This window comes from Paramormyrops kingsleyae, unplaced genomic scaffold, assembly GCF_048594095.1.
Source record: "Paramormyrops kingsleyae isolate MSU_618 unplaced genomic scaffold, PKINGS_0.4 ups34, whole genome shotgun sequence".
Taxonomy (NCBI): Eukaryota; Metazoa; Chordata; class Actinopteri; order Osteoglossiformes; family Mormyridae; genus Paramormyrops; species Paramormyrops kingsleyae.
In genome coordinates this window covers 320,547-338,666 of record NW_027325972.1, presented here as the reverse complement: position 1 = coordinate 338,666, position 18,120 = coordinate 320,547, and the positions used below count along the sequence as shown (strand labels likewise).

Sequence of the window (18,120 nt, the reverse complement as noted above, 5' to 3'; positions counted from 1 at the left end):
TATATCACATACTGGAGAATCAGCGGTCTAGACCTCAGCACTAGGCTGCAAAGTACAAAAAGGTACCTGCGGCCTAGGCCGTGCGACCCAGAGGTCTGGATTTTTTACTGCACACACATGGGAGACTGAAGACCACACCTCTAGAGTTTCAAAGGTGTAGACCTCACAGAACTGTTTTTATAGGCCCTCAAAGTCAGTGAGGTCGGCAATGTTAAGTCAATGGAGGCACCCCACCTGTCACTTCTAGGCCCATAACTTCAGCTAGGAGTGGCCTAGGAACATCATTCAAAGTGCTACTAAAACTACAGAGTCTGCCCTTTAATTTCATGTATAGATATCACCTTAATTAGCAGATCTTCATGTCAAACAATGGGCTTTACTTTTGGTGACCTTTCGTGACCTTTCCACAAATGCGTCGTGCGGTTCCGGATATGCGCTTTATGGCCTAGGGGGACTTCTGGGGGGCCTACGACTGACCCGTACCACCTATGGGTCTGAAATTCGGCACACGTAAACTAGACGCCTTCAGGAATGACCGTGTCGAGTCTGAAGACTGTGGCCCTTACCAAAGTCCCGCAGTGGCCCTTTGAATTTGCCATGGTAGGCAATGTTAAGTGAATGGAGTCCTTTGACAGGGCATAACTACAGGTAGCAGTGGCCTAGGGAGATGATCCAAAGTGTTCCTGAAACTAGACAGTCTGCTGTACAATCACCACAATACATGTTTATTAAAATTGTGCCTCCTTAACTTGATAACACTAGGCTTTTGACCTTGAGTGCATGTTCTGCCTCTGCCTGCCTGGAAGATCTTTGTTGATGATTGACTGTATCATATTACTAACTTAGCAATAACGGAACTGTGTAGTGTGGTTTCTGGTATCATCTGACTAACTTAGCAGTTCAGGTATTGTTATGTGACATTTCTGGTATCATCTTACTAACTTAGCAGGTCAGGTATTGTTATGTCACATTTCTGGTATCATCTTACTAACTTAGCAGTTCAGGTATCGTTATGTCACATTTCTGGTATCATCTCACTAACTTAGCAGTTCAGGTATCATCTTACTAACTTAGCATATTACGGATTGTTATGTGACTTTTCTGTTATCATCTTACTAACCTAGTGATTCCGGTACTGTGACGTGACTTTTCTTGTATCATCTCACTAACGTAGCAGTTCAGGTATTGTTATGTCACATTTCTGGTACCATCTTACTAACTTAGCACTGTAGGAATTGTTATGTGACTTTTCTGGTATCATCTTACTAATCTAGCAATTCCGGTACTGTGACGTGACTTTTCTGGTATCATCTTACTAACTTAGCATTCCAGGTATTGCTATGTGACTTTTCTGGTATCATCTTACTAACTTAGCGATTCCGGACTCGTGATGTGTGGTTTCTGGTATCATCTTACTAACTTAGCAGTTCAGGTATTGCTATGTGACGTTTCTGGTATCATCTTACTAACTTGGCACTTTAGGAAGTGTTATGTGACATTTCTGGTATCATCTCACTAACTTAGCAATTCAGGTATTGTGACGTGACATTTCTGGTATCATCTCACTAACTTAGCAATGTCGGAACTGTGATGTGACATTTCTGGTATCATCTCACTAACTTAGCAGTTCAGGTATTGTTATGTGTCTTTTCTGGTATCATCTCACTAACTTAGCAGTTCAGGTATTGTTATGTCACATTTCTGGTATCATCTTACTAACTTAGTAGATTAGCAATTGTTATGTGACTTTTCTGGTATCATCTTACTAACTTAGCAATCCCGGAACTGCGAAGTGACATTTCTGGTATCATCTTACTAATCTAGCGATTCCGGTACTGTGACGTGACATTTCTGGTATCATCTTACTAACGTAGCAGTTCAGGTATTGTTATGTGACTTTTCTGGTATCACCTTACTAACTTAGCGGTTCAGGTATTGATGTGTCACATTTCTGGTATCATCCTACTAACTTAGCGCTTCAGGTATTGTGACGTGACTTTTCTGCTATCATCTTACTAACTTAGCAGTTCAGGTATTGTTATGTGACATTTCTGGTATCATCTCACTAACCTAGCAGTTCAGGTATTGTTATGTCACATTTCTGGTATCATCTGACTAACGTAGCAGTTCAGGTATTGTTATGTGACATTTCTGGTATCATCTTACTAATCTAGCGATTCCGGAACTGTGACGTGATGTTTCTGGTATCATCTTACTAACGTAGCGATTCCGGAATCATGATGTGTGGTTTCTGGTATCATCTTACTAACGTAGCACTTTAGGGATTGCGATGTGACTTTTCTGGTATCTTATTACTAACGTAGCAGATTAGCAATTGTTATGTGACTTTTCTGGTATCATCTTACTAACGTAGCAATGTCGGAAGTACTAAGTGTTTTCCCGTCTTACTAGGCCTCAAACTAACATTAGGGGGCGCCACGGCCGACCCGTATGACCTACACATCTGACCTTTGGCACGCATAAAGTAGATCAGCTCTGGATCAAGTCTGCCAAGTTTTATGAATGTGACCCTTACGAAAGGCCTACAGTGACCTCTTGAATTTGCTATTGTCGGCAATGTTAAGTGAATGGAGACACCACACCTCTCATTAGACAGGCCATAAGTTCAGGTAGCAGTGACTTAGGAAAATGATTAAAAGTGTTCCTGATACTAGATAGTCTGCTCCTAAATGTAATCTATACATGTCCATTAAAATTATGCCTCCTTAATTTGAAACCAACGCATATTTTATCATTAGTGGCTGCACTTTTTTCACTAGGCCTCAAACTAACATGTGGGGGCGTCACGGCTGAGCCGTACGAGCTAGGTGTCTGAAATTCGGCCTTCACAAACTAGTTATACGTATGAATAAGTGTGCCTATCCTCATGAACGCAGCACTTACCAAAGAGCTATAGTGGGCCGTAGAATTTGCTAAGTTGGGCAATGCAAGTCAATGGGGACATATGAGCGAGTAGGCCGCAAACGAACATGAGGGGCCGTAACGGCCCAGCCGTACGAGCTGCAGGTCTGAAACTCGGTGGAGACATACTAGACGGATGTCTGATGAAGCACGTGCAGCATCATTAGTGCAGACCTGACCAAAAAATTTCTACAATGTTTTTAATATTACAAAACCAACTTTGTTAGTGATATTTCTGGAAACATGTGTTTTCCGGTTTGACTAACTTAGCAACTTCGAAATTGTGACGTGTGTTTTCTGGTATCGTCTTACTAAGTTAGCAATTCAGGTATTGTTATGTGACTTTTCTGCTATCATCTTACTAACTTAGCGATTCCGTAATTGCGATGTGTGGTTTCTGGTATCATCGTACTAACGTAGCACTAAGTTACAAACCCGGAATTGCGACATGTGTTTTCTGGTATCATCTTACTAACGTAGCAGATTAGGGATTGTTATGTGACTTTTCTGGTATCATCTTACTAACGTAGCACTTTAGGAATTGCGATGGCAACATCTTACTAACCTAGCAGATTAGGAATTGTTATGTGACTTTTCTGGTATCATCTTACTAACTTAGCAAGTCCGGAATTGACGTTTTCTGGTGTCATTTCACTAACTTAGCAACTTCGGAATTGCGACGTGTCCTTTTCACTAACTTAACTTCAGAATTGCGATGTACCTTTTATGGGTTCATTTGATTATTACAAACCGGTAAGACACTATGAATTGTCTAGTGACCAATATGCAAAACAAAGAAGTCAGACACTGATTTAACTTAACAACCTTTTATTACACTTAACAGCATCTTCATTAAATCTAATTTGGATGGACTGGAGCAGTCGGCGCCAATGCATCCTTATGCCTGAAATTTAAACAGACAGCAGACAAACATCAATCACCAGCGACAGCAACCATAACATAAAGTAATAGTAGTTGCAGTAGCACATTCAGTTTTTCAATGTCTTAACTTACTTTTCTATCTTCTTCATATAATAAGAGATATCGCGCAGGTTTAGCTTCACCTCTTTCATTGCAGCTAGCAGATGAGGATAGCCTTTCGTATAATGACGGAGCTGAAAAGTAAGCATTAAATCAGTTTAACCTTTTTAATTTTGAACAACCAATGAAATTACATGAAAGTGTTCTTACAATGTCCTCAGGAATTGGGCGAGTCCACATGTCAAGGCAAATTTCGGTAAGGATGTAATTTAGTTTTTCAACTGCTGCCTTTAATGAATCAGAAGAAACATATCTTTCATAACACCATACACATTGATATATATATATATGCATGTTTGTGCGTGTGTTTGTGTACAATGCCTCACCAGCTTGCATTTTCATAATCTCACAGATATTCTCAAGGTATTGTGTTTAATATATGTTTTTAGTTTTACCTGTGTATCTATCAGTGACAAATTATGATTACTTACTTCACGCTCTTCATTTTTGCAGTTCTGCGCAGACGCATTTTCTTTTCCTTGTTTGTAAATTTTACTGGTTGCCCTTGCCATGATGATGATTATCCTGGAAAAGATTAAAGTTAGGCTTTCCTATCTCATCCATTGCAATATATGACACTACAGAAGACAAGCCACCATAAAGTCTCTTAGCATTCCCGGAATTGCATTATCTAGCTTTCTAGCTTTTAGCTTCATAGCACTGTCAGAATTTCGTTATAGCATTTCCAGAATTGCGTAATCTAGCGTGAAGCTTTATAGCATTTCTGAATTACGTCAAGAACCTTCTAGAAGTTTCTAAGCATTTCCAGGATTCCGTCATCTAGCTTCAAGCTTCATAGCACTGCCGGAGTTTCGTTATAGCATCTCCAGAATTGCGTTATCTAGCGTGAAGTTTCATAGCATTTTTTAATTACAGCAAGAACCTTCTAGAAGTTTCCAAGCATTGGAAAAACATCAATAGACTTGATTGCAAGTCAAATGCAATCACATTAATATGCCGCTTCACGTTTCTGATCTTCATTAGCCTACCAAATGTTTCTCAGTCACCGTATTAGACGGGCACAGCATCTCGCTTACATTTAAACATTTTAGTCTAAGCATTTCACTCACAAATAAACAGTGAGATTGATTAAAACTGCTAAATTCTACTAATTTTTTTTTACATTACTTACCAAATAATGCTTTGAACAATAAAGCTTGCAGCCAGCTTTTTGATGTTGTTGTGAGGTGAAAAAGTACCAAGACTTTTATACTGAACCACCCACTCACGTGACAGATTTTCGCCCAATGAATACCTAAAGTCTATAAATTGATTTACATATTACGAATAAATCATTAACAAAACCATAATTTAATATTGTGACCATCAACTGACCGTGCACTTCCACAATTACACTTAAATTTTTTTTTGTAATATTTCCTGAAATGTTAGTAATGCCCTGTCAGACCTTTGTGGTGATAAAGTTCAAAAATAGTGCAAAATTCACAAAGTGTGAAAATTAGTGACTGACACATTTTGGAATTGCGAAGTGTCTTTCTGGTATCATCTTACCAACTTAGCAACTTTGGAACTGCGACGTACCTCTTATGGGTTCATTAGACTAACGTAGCAATTTTGGAATTGTGATGTGTGGTTTCTGGTATCATCTTACTAACATAGCAGATTATGAATTGTTATGTGACTTTTCTGGTATCATCCTACTAACTTAGCACTTCAGGTATTGTGACGTCACTTTTCTGGTATCATCTTACTAACTTAGCACTGTAGGAATTGCGATGTGACTTTTCTGGTGTCATATTACTAACGTAGCAATTACAGAATTGTGATGTGACTTTTCTGGTATCATCTTACTAACTTAGCACCTTAGGAATTGCGATGTGACTTTTCTGGTATCATCTTACTAACCTGGCAATTCTTGAATTGCGACGTGTCTTCTCTGGTGTCATCTTACTAACTTAGCAACTTCAGAACTGTGACGTGTAATTTTTTCCATGTATAATTAATTAAAATAAATGTAACAAATTACTTTAAAAATAGTTATAATTTTTTTTGTTAAAGGGGACATTTAAACATGCATAAAATATTTCATTTTATAAACTGAGAGCATTCATTGGGGTGAATCTGTGTCAATCAGCACAGTGGGTGGGGCAGTATAAAAGGCTTTGCTCACTCTCAGGCTGCTCAGAACTCTTCAGACTTGCAGCGTGTTACTTTGTGGAACAGCGGATCATCAGGGGAATACAAATCATTTTCCGGAATTGCATTTCTGATCATTTTTGGTAAGTAGTTATTCGGTTTGCTGTGTAGTTTGTGGATATGATGATTTATCTTGAAAAACATGAATATGTTTAATTGTTTAGAAAAAAAATTAAATAGTCTTCCCAACTGCCATAAGATTGTACACTTAATTTATAACTTCAGTCTTTTGACTTTTCTTGCGAATGCACTTTATGTATAGAACTTTATATAATTTCTCTAGTTGAGCTGAACAACTTCTGTACTTATTTTATGTTTATCTTATTTTAATTTCGGAATTGCGAAGTACCTCATGGGTTCATTAGACTAACTTAGTAGTTTTGGAATTGTGATGTGTGGTTTCTGGTATCATCTTACTAACATAGCAGATTAGGAATTGTTATGTGACTTTTCTGGTATCATCCTACTAACTTAGCACTTCAGGTATTGTGACGTCACTTTTCTGGTATCATCTTACTAACTTAGCACTTTAGGAATTGCGATGTGACTTTTCTGGTATCATCTTACTAACCTGGCAATTCTGGAATTGCGACGTGTCTTCTCTGGTGTCATCTTACTAACTTAGCAACTTCAGAACTGTGACGTGTAATTTTTTCCATGTATAATTAATTAAAATAAATGTAACAAATTACTTTAAAAATAATTATAATTTTTTTTTGTTAAAGGGGACATTTAAACATGCATAAAATATTTCATTTTATAAACTGAGAGCATTCATTGGGGCGAATCTGTGTCAATCAGCACAGTGGGTGGGGCAGTATAAAAGGCTTTGCTCACTCTCAGGCTGCTCAGAACTCTTCAGACTTGCAGCGTGTTACTTTGTGGAACAGCGGATCATCAGGGGAATACAAATCATTTTCCGGAATTGCATTTCTGATCATTTTTGGTAAGTAGTTATTCGGTTTGCTGTGTAGTTTGTGGATATGATGATTCATCTTGAAAAACATGAATATGTTTAATTATTTAGAAAAAAAATTAGTCTTCCCTACTGCCATAAGATTGTACACTTAATTTATAACTTCAGTCTTTTGACTTTTCTTGCGAATGCACTTTATGTATAGTTATATAATTTCTCTAGTTGAGCTGAACAACTTCTGTACTTATTTTATGTTTATCTTATTTTAATTTCGGAATTGTGAAGTGTCTTTTCCGGTGTCATCTTACTAACTTAGCAATACAGGAATTGCAATGTGTGTTTCCTGGTGTCATCTTACTGACGTAGCAAATCAGGAATTCTGTTGTGTGTTTTCTAGTATCATTATACAAACTTAGCAATTTTAGAATTGCGATGTATGTTTTCCGGTGTCATCTTACTAACTTAGCAATTCTGGAATCGCGATGTGTCTTTTCTGGTGTATCATACTAACTTAACAACCTTGGAAGTGTGATGTGTGTTTTCTGGTATCATTATACAAACTTAGCAACTTTAGAACTGTGATGTGTGTTTTCTGGTTTCATTCCACTAACCTAGCAATTATGGAATTGCGATGTATGTTTTCCGGTGTCATCTTACTAACTTAGCAATTCTGGAATCGCGATGTGTCTTTTCTGTTGTATCTTACTAACTTAGCAACCTTGGAAGTGTGATGTGTTTTCTGGTATCATTATACAAACCTAGCAATTCAGGAATTGTGATGTGTTTTCTGGTATCATCTTACTAATGTAGCAGCTTTGCAACTGTGTCGTGTGTTTTCTGGTATCATTATAGAAACCTTAGCAACTTTGGAACTGTGATATGTGTTTTACGGTTTCTTTCCTTTTGTCTATATTTATTTACGATAAGGTAAGTATCTATCAATCTATCTATGTAATTGCATTTTTATTTTTTCAAAGGATGCAACATGGTTCGTAAAAGGCTGCCTTGCCCACTGTGTCAAGTGCACTATATGAATGTGACAGTACATTTGAGGGATGTGCATAACATTACAAGCAACGAGGAGCGAAGGCTCCTCGTTTCTTGTAAGACAGGCCGGTATTCTGGTGCAGTGGACTGCCCAATACCTGGTTGTGTTTCGAAAAAGTTGATTCGGCTAGACAAGCACCTAGAAATCATTCATGGCAAGAGTGGTGCCGATCTTAAGACTATGCTTCATGAAGCCAAATGTGCTGCTGCAAAAAAAGCAGTCATGAAGCATAGAGGGGAAAATAATAAGAGAGACAGCGAGATTGAGGAATTGAAGCGCCAAGTCACAGAGCTTCAATCCCGCCTTGATGAATTTGAAGGGGAGAATTTGGACAAATCAGGCCCCAGCCAAGCAACACATAAGCTCTTCTTTATTGGTAAGTATAATAATAAGTATAATATTTATATTATGCAGTTATTTTAAACTTCTGTAGTTGACGGCATTGTTGACAATGCCTAGTATTTTTCTTGTGTATTTTATTTCATAACTATATCTTACAGAAATGTTAAAAGAAATGTTGACTATATACATAATGTAATTCTTTTCAAAACGTCCATTGTTGGGAATTTTAACCTTCTCAAGGCAGGCGTTGCTGATTTGCAACAGTTAAAAACTAACTACCTTATTACCTCACATACATATTTTATTAGTTTTTTTTTACTAAAAAGTACCACTGCAGGTCTTGGTTGTCCTTTAGCAACAAAAACTCAATTTGAGCCTGAAATGGTTAAAGCTTTTAAAATTAGGTTAAACTGGTCACCTTTGTTTTACCTGCATTATGGTCATGTAGTACCGCTGTCACCCGAAGATTGCTATTCACATTATAAATAGCCACATTACAGATGGCTAATTGTGTTCCTTTCTTATAGATAAAATACTTCCAGATTTTCAGGAGTCCCTATTTCGTGTTGGTGCCGACAAGAAAAAAGGTGAAAACAAGAAGCAGGAACTGGGTTACATAAAGAGCTTCATTCAGTTTATGTGGGGCTCTTCATCTGACACAGCACCTGCTCACTTGAAATTCCTGAATGAACCAAGCAAATTAAATGATTGGGTGAAGGTTTTGACAGAAAAATTTAAAGTCACGACCTGCAAAAATTATCTCATTTCCGTTTGCAAGTTTTTTGAATTTCTAATTGAGAGACGGCCAAGCTCTGTACGGCTTGGCCAAAAAATTTTAGAGGGTCTGTTGAGGCATTTAAAAATGCAGAAACATTCCCTAGCAAAAAAGATAGTAGGGCACCGGCAACATGTTAAAGAGCTCAAAACAAGGAAGATGCCTACCAGAAACGACCTGCGTGAGCTAATCACGACACTACGGGGCCGAATTCCAGAATTTCTTGGTAAGAAATGCAAATTGCTGAAATGTGGAAATCTCAACTGCATAATTTCTGGTAGTGGGGGGCTACATTTGCTGAATTAGCTGCCCCCTGCAATGTCACGATGTCACATATTTGTTAAATGCAGAGGATACATTTTGGTGTGCACTGTGTGCTGTGGCTTGTTAACAATGACCACTGATCACTTTTTAAAAAAATGTAGTTGTAATGCATAAGGATTCTTGAAAAAGTCTTGTAAATGCCTTAATATGTTTTGCTCACAGATGAACTATCTGAAGACCCCAGTTGCATAAACACAAGAAACGAGGCAATAGGCGCACTGGCAACGTATATATTTATCTGTACTGGGCACCGTGTGAGTGTGCTCGTAAACCTCACACTAACTGAATTTAATGAGTGCCAGGAGATAGATAATCTATATGTCATCAACGTGAGTACCAAAAAATTGATATTGTACTGATTATTAGATCGTGACACACCAATGTAATGTGCTTTGGGATAGTTAAGTTGTGAATTGACCTGCTTGGTTTTCAATAATGATAATAATAATAATATATCCTTTATTGCCTTGTTCTTTGTAGCGCAAGCTGTCTGCAAAGGGCAGCCACCTTTAGCGGCACCCAGGGAGCCTCCATGCTGAGTAACACATTGTTGCATTCTTAAAGGTGTCCAGCCACAAGACGTCTGGATCATTCGGGAGGGCAAAAATTGCCCTCAACAACAGGGAGTACTTGTGGATGCAGCAGTTTGTGCAAATGAGACGAAGACTATCAGGATACCACCACAATCCAGGGACATTTTTCTTTTCCTCCTCCGGAGAGCCACTAAAAAAGCTCTGCGAGCTTGTGAGAAAAACATGCCTGGATTGTGGGATGTGCAGGGGCTTCAGCGTCACAGAGATTCGCTCTGCCGTTGCGACCTGTGTAAGTCTAAATTTAAAGCAATAGTGATGTGCTTAGTGTATGATAGATTATTAATTTATGACATCTTTTCTGGTTTTGTCTTAACTTAGCAATTCTGGATCTGCAACATGTCTTTTCTGGTTTTGTCTTATTAACTTAGCAATTCCGGATTTGCGACATGTCTTATCTGGTTTTGTCTTATTAACTTAGCGATCCCGGATTTGCGACATGATTTATCTGGCTTTGTCCTAGTTACTTAGCAATTTCTGATTTGATGTTTTTGTTTTCTGGCTTCATCTTGCTAACTTAGCAATTCCGGATTTGCAACATATTTTTCTGGCTTCGTCCTACTAAGTGATTTCTGATTGAAAATTTGTGTTCTGGTTTCATCTTACTAACTTCTCTAGCGCTAGTCATCAGATCATGTATCTTGTCTGCAGGCACAGAGAAACCTACCTGATGACCAGCGCAGACTAGTGGCCCAAATTATGTGTCACAGTCTTACAACAGCAGATAAGTTTTATGTCGCCGAACTGGAAGTGAACGATCTGCAACGGGGTCGTGCTTTTGTGAATGAGGCCTTAGGTATTGGTAAAAGTAAGGCATTGAAAACCAGTACACCTTACAAGAGGCTGAGACCCCAGGTGTTGTCTTCTGATGACGATGACCAGGAGGGGGCAGTTGGTGTTTCGCCAGTCCTACTGCCCAGTCACATTTTGGAGGAAGACCCTGCATGTGAACCTCAGCAAGAAACAGGTAGTTGTCAGCTACAGATTAAAGTACAAATAGTAATCATGACACTAACATAATGTTTCTTTCCAGATAGTATTGTCTACATACCTGTTGATTTTGGGGAAGAAGTGGTTGAGGTGACACAAGAAGAGGGAGAAGGGGAGGAAGATCTAGAGGAAATGGAGAATGATGAGGAGGAAGGTGGTGAAAATGAGGAAGATCTAGAGGAAATGGAGAAAGATGATGAGGAAGGTGGTGAAAATGAGGAAGAAGATCTAGAGGAAATGGAGAAAGATGAGGAAGGTGGTGAAAATGAGGAGGAAGAGAACATTGATTTCAACTTTGTTTTGGACGATGACGAGGAAGAGGAAGATAGCCCAAAGGTAAGTCTCACCAATACCTTGATCTCTGTTGACTGCAGTATCTTACCTATACAAAAATTATAATCTCTGTTAACATTCTTGTGACAGGTTCTCAGTCCACTTCCGAAATATGTTGAGGACATAGATGGAAGGGTGAGGTTTGAAATTTTCTTTTAATAGGTCTGATATATAGAAATCATGTATGTTATTATCAAAGACATGCTGCCTGTGTTATATTTCAGAGATTAAGATGTAGAAGACGGCTTGTATATCCTGAATCACTAAAGGCCATGGTGAGGGAGAAATTTAGCAGTTATTGGAATCAGAAAATTACGACACAAATCGTAAGTATGCTTTGTCACTTTAATTGTTCATACTTATGAACAGTACATAAGAACATAAAAAACGACAGACAAGTGTGGGCTATTCAGCCCGTCAAAGGTTGTTTGGGGATAACTTAACTAATAGCTCACAGTTGACAAAATCTTATCTAGCTCTGATTTAAAGGAACCCATGGTTTTAGCTTGTGCTACACTAACAGGAAGACTATTGCATATAACTTCATGCATCCTGACCAAAACAGTAACATAACCTAATGCTGTTTTTTCAGATAAACAGTACTTTGATGAAAAACACCCAGTTGCTACTATCATGCAAAGTATTACGGTTGACCATTGACAACTTTAGGAGCTTAGTCCAGCTCCTGCAACGGTAATCCACTAACATTTAACATTTAGAAACAATTAGTGCAATTATTACATCATGGTTCTTGTCATTGTTTTTGTTTTTCAGACAAGATGCAATGACCATGAGCGATGATGATTAAGATGTCTCCAGAACTCTTAAGTGGCAGTAGGTGTTTCAATTAAAAAAAAACTTTTGTTTTAAAGTAAAGGTGGCATTATTTTGATTAAGAAACAGATTTGTATTGTTTAAATAAAAACTTTTGTTAAATTTAATAAAACTTGTTATTTTAAAGCAAAGGTGGCATTGTTTTGACCTAGAAAATTGATTTATTAAAATAAGGACTTTTGTACCTAAATTTTAAAAACCTGCATTTCTGTTTAAAGCCAAGCTGCCGTCATTTTGATTTGAGAACAGACATCTTTTGTTTAAATAAAGGCTATTTTTGTTAAATGTACAAAACTGCTATTCCTGTTTAATGTCAAGCTGCCATCATTTTTATTTGAGAACAGATTTCCTTAGTTTAAATAAAGGCTATTTTTCTTAAATGTACAAAACTACTATTTTGTTTAAAGTCAAGCCACCATTATTTTGACTTAATTGCAATGCATTGTTTAAATAAAGGCTTTTGTTGTGTAATTTGTGGTCAAGTTGTCATTTGTTATAGCAAAACTAATGCAAAATCACAAACTTACAAAGCAAATTAATAAATGTGATCTTACTAACTTAGCACTTCAGGTATTGCTATGTGACTTTTCTGGTATCGTTTTACTAACTTACCAATTCCGGAATTGTGATGTGTGGTTTCTGGTATCATCTTAGTAACTTAGCAATTCAGGTATTGCTACATGACTTTTCTGGTATCATATTACTAATTTAGCAATTCAGGTATTGCTATGTGACTTTTCTGGTATCATATTACTAATTTAGCAATTCAGGTATTGCTATGTGTCTTTTCTGGTACCATCTTACTAATTTAGCAGATTAGGAATTGTTATGTGACTTTTCTGGTATCATATTACTAATTTAGCAATTCAGGTATTGCTATGTGACTTTTCTGGTATCATATTACTAATTTAGCAATTCAGGTATTGCTATGTGTCTTTTCTGGTACCATCTTACTAATTTAGCAGATTAGGAATTGTTATGTGACTTTTCTGGTATCATCTTACTAACTTAGCAATTCAGGTATTGCTATGTGACGTTTCTGGTATCATCTTACTAACCTAGCAATCCCGGAACTGTGACGTGACATTTCTGGTATCATCTTACTAATCTAGCAATTCCGGTACTGTGACGTGACTTTTCTGGTATCATCTTACTAACTTAGCAATTCAGGTATTGCTAATAACACTGATGTAATTATGAAACATTAACATGACCAATAAGACATTATCAGTAAGCATTATGGAAAATCAAAAAGTCAGACACTGATGAAACCTAAGTAACTTTTATCAATCACAACTGAAAAAAACATTTTGATGTGTAGGGACTCAAGCAGTTGGCCCGGATGTATCGTCATGCCTGAAATTTAGACAGACAGACAGCAAACATCAATCACCAGTGACAGCAACTATAACAGTAAAGCAATAGTAGTGGCAGTAGCACATTAGCTTTTTCAACATTTTGATGCAGCTTACTTCAGCAAATTCTTCAAAACATAGCTGACATCGAGCAGACTGGCCTTCAACTGTTTCATCGTCCCTAGCAGGAGAGGATCGTCTATCACAAATGGGCTGTTCTGAAAGGTAAGTATTTAATCAGTGTAATGTTTTTAATTTTAAACTACTGAAATTAAATTAAAGTGTTCTTACAGTGTCCTCATCGATTGTATGATTCCAGTCTTCAATATCAGCCAGGATAGATTTCAAACTTTCAGATTCTGTCTTTAATCAATGAAGACAAACATATGTTTAATAACAGCATATGCATTGATTTATATATATATATAGACAAGAACTTTAATCATGTATGTTTTTAGTTTTACCTCTGCATGTATCAATCACAATAAATTGTTACTTACTTCAGCCTCTTCATCTTTACGTTTCGGAGTTGACTCACATTCTTCATCTACTGGTTTGTCAGTTTTACTGGTCCTCTTTGCCATGCTGATGATGATTATCCTGGAAAAGATTAAAGTTAGTCTTTTATATCTCATCAATTGCAATATATGGCACTACAGAATACAAGCCACCACAAAGTCTCTTAGACTGACTCTGACACGCAACCCTTTCCGTAATTGCATTGTCTAGCGTGAAGCGTCATAGCATTGCCGTAATTACGTTATAGCATATCCGTAATTGCATCATCTAGCATGAAGCTTCATAGCATTGCCAGAATTCCGTTATAACATTTCCAGAATTGCATCATTTAGCGTCAAGCTTCATAGCATTGCCGTAATTTCATTGTAGCATTTCTGAATTTGCATTATCTAGCTTCAAGCTTCATAGCATTGCTGCAATTACGTTATATCATTTCTGAAATTACATTATCTAGCATGAAGCTTCATAGAATTTCCGAATTACGTCAAGAACCTTCTAGAAGTTTCTAAGCATTGGAAAAACATCAATAGACTTGATTATAAGTCAAATGCAATAATTTTAAAATCTTCATTAGCCTATCAAACAATTTTCAGTCTATTTGACGGGTGCAGCGGGTTACTAACATTTAAAAACTATAGTCTAACGGTTTCACTATGAGAAACAGTGAGATGGCTTAAAACTTATTGTAGAAGACTAAATGCTACTAAAGAAAGGTTTTACATTACTTACCAAATAATGCTTCTAAAAGTTATGCTTGCCAGATGCACGTCTAAACAGCTTTCCAATGTGTTTGTGAGCTCGTAAAAAATTACCGAGACTTTTATACTGAACCACCGACTCACGTGACCAAAGTCTATGAATATATTTGCATATCATGAATAAAGCATTGACAGATATGTTTCATTACACTAACTTTCCGGCCTTAGCAATTCCGTAATTGCGATGTGTGGTTTCTGTTATCATCTTACTAACGTAGCAATTCTGGTACTGTTATGTGACTTTTCTGGTATCATCTTACTACCTTAGCAATTCAGGTGTTGCTATGTTACTTTTCTGGTACCATCTTACTAACTTAGCACTTTAGGGATTGTTATGTGACTTTTCTGGTATCATCTTACTAACATAGCAGATTAGAAATTGTTATGTGCCTTTTCTGGTATCATCTCACTAACATAGCAATTCAGGTATTGCTATGTTGCTTTTCTGGTACTATCTTACTAACGTAGCAGATTAGGAATTGTTATGTGACTTTTCTGGTATCATCTTACTAACCTAGCAATGTAGGAATTGCTATGTGACTTTTCTGGTATCATCTTACTAACCTAGTAATTCAGGTATTGTTATGTGACTTTTCTGGTATCATCTTACTAACTTAGCAGATTAGGAATTGTTATGTGACTTTTCTGGTATCATCTTACTAATTTAGCAGATTAGGAATTGTTATGTGACTTTTCTGGTATCATTTTACTAACGTAGCAATTCTGGTACTGTTATGAGACTTTTCTGGTATCATCTTACTAACTTAGCAATTCTGGTACTGTTATGTGACTTTTCTGGTATCATCTTACTAACTTAGCAATTCAGATATTGCTATGTGACTTTTCTGGTAGCAGATTAGGAATTGTTATGTGGCTTCTCTGGTATCATCTTACTAACTTAGCAATGCCGTGATTGCACTGTGTGTTTTCTGGCTTCATTAGACTAACTTAGCAATTCCGGTTTTGTGTTATTAACTTAGCAATTCAGGACCTGCGACGTGTCTTTACTGGTTTTGTCTCATTAACTTAGCAATTCAACATTTGGTTTCATTACAGTAACTTAGCAACTTCATAACTATGTCATGTGTTTTCTGTTATCTTAAACATAGCAATTTCTGATTTGTGACATGTTATTAAGCTGTAGGTGCACATTCAGAATTACGAACTGCAAATGCAATTTTTAATTTAACATGACTGATCATTAATGATGCAGTTCAAAATTGTTAATGTGAGGTGTATAATCTAAGATTACAAACCAGTAAGACATTACCACTTGCCTAGTGACCAGTATGAAAAATAAAGTCAGACACTGATGAAACTCAACAACCTTTTATTAAATTTAACATCTTGATTAAATCCGATGTCGAGGGACTTTGGCAGTTGGTGCATCCTCAGGCCTAAAATTTAAACAGACAGCAGAAAAACATCAATTACCAATGACAGCAACTATAACAGTGAAGTAATAGTAGTGACAGTAGCACAATAGCTATTTCAATGTTTTGATGCAGCTTACTTTAGCATCTTCTTCAGAATATCGCTGACTTCAAGCAGGCTGGCCTTCAACAGTTTCATCGCCTCTAGCATGAGAGGATCACCTTTCACAAATGGGCAGATCTGAAAGGTACGTCATTAATCAGTTTCACGTTTTTAATTTTGAGCAACTAATGAAATGAAATTAAATTGCTCTTACAATGTCCTTATCGATATCTCGATTCCAGTCTTCAATATCAGCCAGGATGGACTTCAGATGCAACATTACAGTTGCTGCCTTCAATGAATCAGGATAAACATATGTTTAAAAACAGCATATATATATATGCAATTACATATTTATGTGTGCAATGCCTCACCAGCTTGCCTTTTCATAATCTCGCATATATTCTCAAGGTATTGTGATGGTATGACAAGAACTTTAATAATGTATGCCTTTAGTTTTACCGATATATTTATCTATGACAAAAAATTACTGTTACTTACGTCAGCTTCATCAATTATTTTGCTGTAAGATGACTCAGTTTTTTGATTCTCTGGGTCGTTTGACTTGTCCATCATTCTTGCCATTATGAAGATGATTATCCTGGAAAAGATTAAAGCTAGTCTTTTATATCTCATCAATTGCAATATATGGCACTACAGAATACAAGCCACCACAAAGTCTCTTAGACTGACTCTGATTGACACAACCCTTTCCGTAATTGCATTCTCTAGCGTGAAGCGTCATAGCATTGCCGTAATTACGTTATAGCATTTCCGTAATTGCATCATCTAGCATGAAGCTTCATAGCATTGCCAGAATTCCGTTATAACATTTCCAGAATTGCATCATCTAGCGTCAAGCTTCATAGCATTGCCGTAATTTCATTGTAGCATTTCTGAAATTGCATTATCTAGCTTCAAGCTTCATAGCATTGCTGCAATTACGTTATAGCATTTCCGAAATTACATTATCTAGCATGAAGCTTCATAGAATTTCTGAATTACGTCAAGAACCTTCTAGAAGTTTCTAAGCATTGGAAAAACATCAATAGACTTGATTATAAGTCAAATGCAATAATATGCATAAGTACCTGCACGTTTTGAATCTTCATTAGCCTATCAAACAATTTTCAGTCTATTTGACGGGTGCAGCGGGTTACTAACATTTAAAAATTATAGTCTAACGGTTTCACTATGAGAAACAGTGAGATGGCTTAAAACTTATTGTAGAAGACTAAATGCTACTAAAGAAAGGTTTTACATTACTTACCAAATAATGCTTCTAAAAGTTATGCTTGCCAGATGCACGTCTAAACAGCTTTCCAATGTGTTTGTGAGCTCGGAAAAATTACCGAGACTTTTATACTGAACCACCGACTCACGTGACCAAAGTCTATGAATATATTTGCATATCATGAATAAATCATTGACAGATATGTTTCATTACACTAGCTTTCTGGCCTTAGCAATTCCGGCATTGCGATGTGTGGTTTCTGGTATCATCTTACTGACTTAGCACTGCAGTAATTGTTATGTGACTTCTGGTATCATCTTACTAACCTAGCAGTTCAGGTATTGTTATGTGACATTTCTGGTATCATCTTACTAACATAGCAGTTCAGGTATTGTTATGTGACTTTTCTGGTATCATCTTACTAACTTAGCGATTCCGGGATTGCGATGTGTGGTTTCTGGTATCATCCTACTAACTTAGCACTTCAGGTATTGTGTCGTGACTTT

General features: G+C 36.9%; 1 protein-coding gene and 1 long non-coding RNA gene across 2 annotated transcripts; one reads left to right on the top strand and one right to left on the bottom strand.

Moving 5' to 3' along the window:
- Positions 1-4,056: 4,056 nt before the first annotated feature.
- LOC140585625 (uncharacterized) lies at positions 4,057-14,929 on the bottom strand. Its single transcript, XR_011987563.1, has 3 exons — positions 14,876-14,929; positions 4,395-4,488; positions 4,057-4,191 (listed from the first exon to the last, which is right to left on the bottom strand). It is a non-coding gene; the product is annotated as an uncharacterized lncRNA (long non-coding RNA).
- On the top strand, positions 8,005-12,678 carry LOC111842576 (uncharacterized). The gene is made up of 10 exons (XM_023809312.2): positions 8,005-8,460; positions 8,954-9,427; positions 9,688-9,854; positions 10,090-10,347; positions 10,767-11,082; positions 11,149-11,441; positions 11,529-11,573; positions 11,663-11,764; positions 12,031-12,131; positions 12,213-12,678. Exons 1-10 carry the CDS (start codon positions 8,022-8,024, stop codon positions 12,244-12,246), a joined length of 2,229 nt encoding a protein of 742 aa, XP_023665080.2. The 5' UTR covers positions 8,005-8,021; the 3' UTR covers positions 12,247-12,678.
- Positions 14,930-18,120: the final 3,191 nt, after the last annotated feature.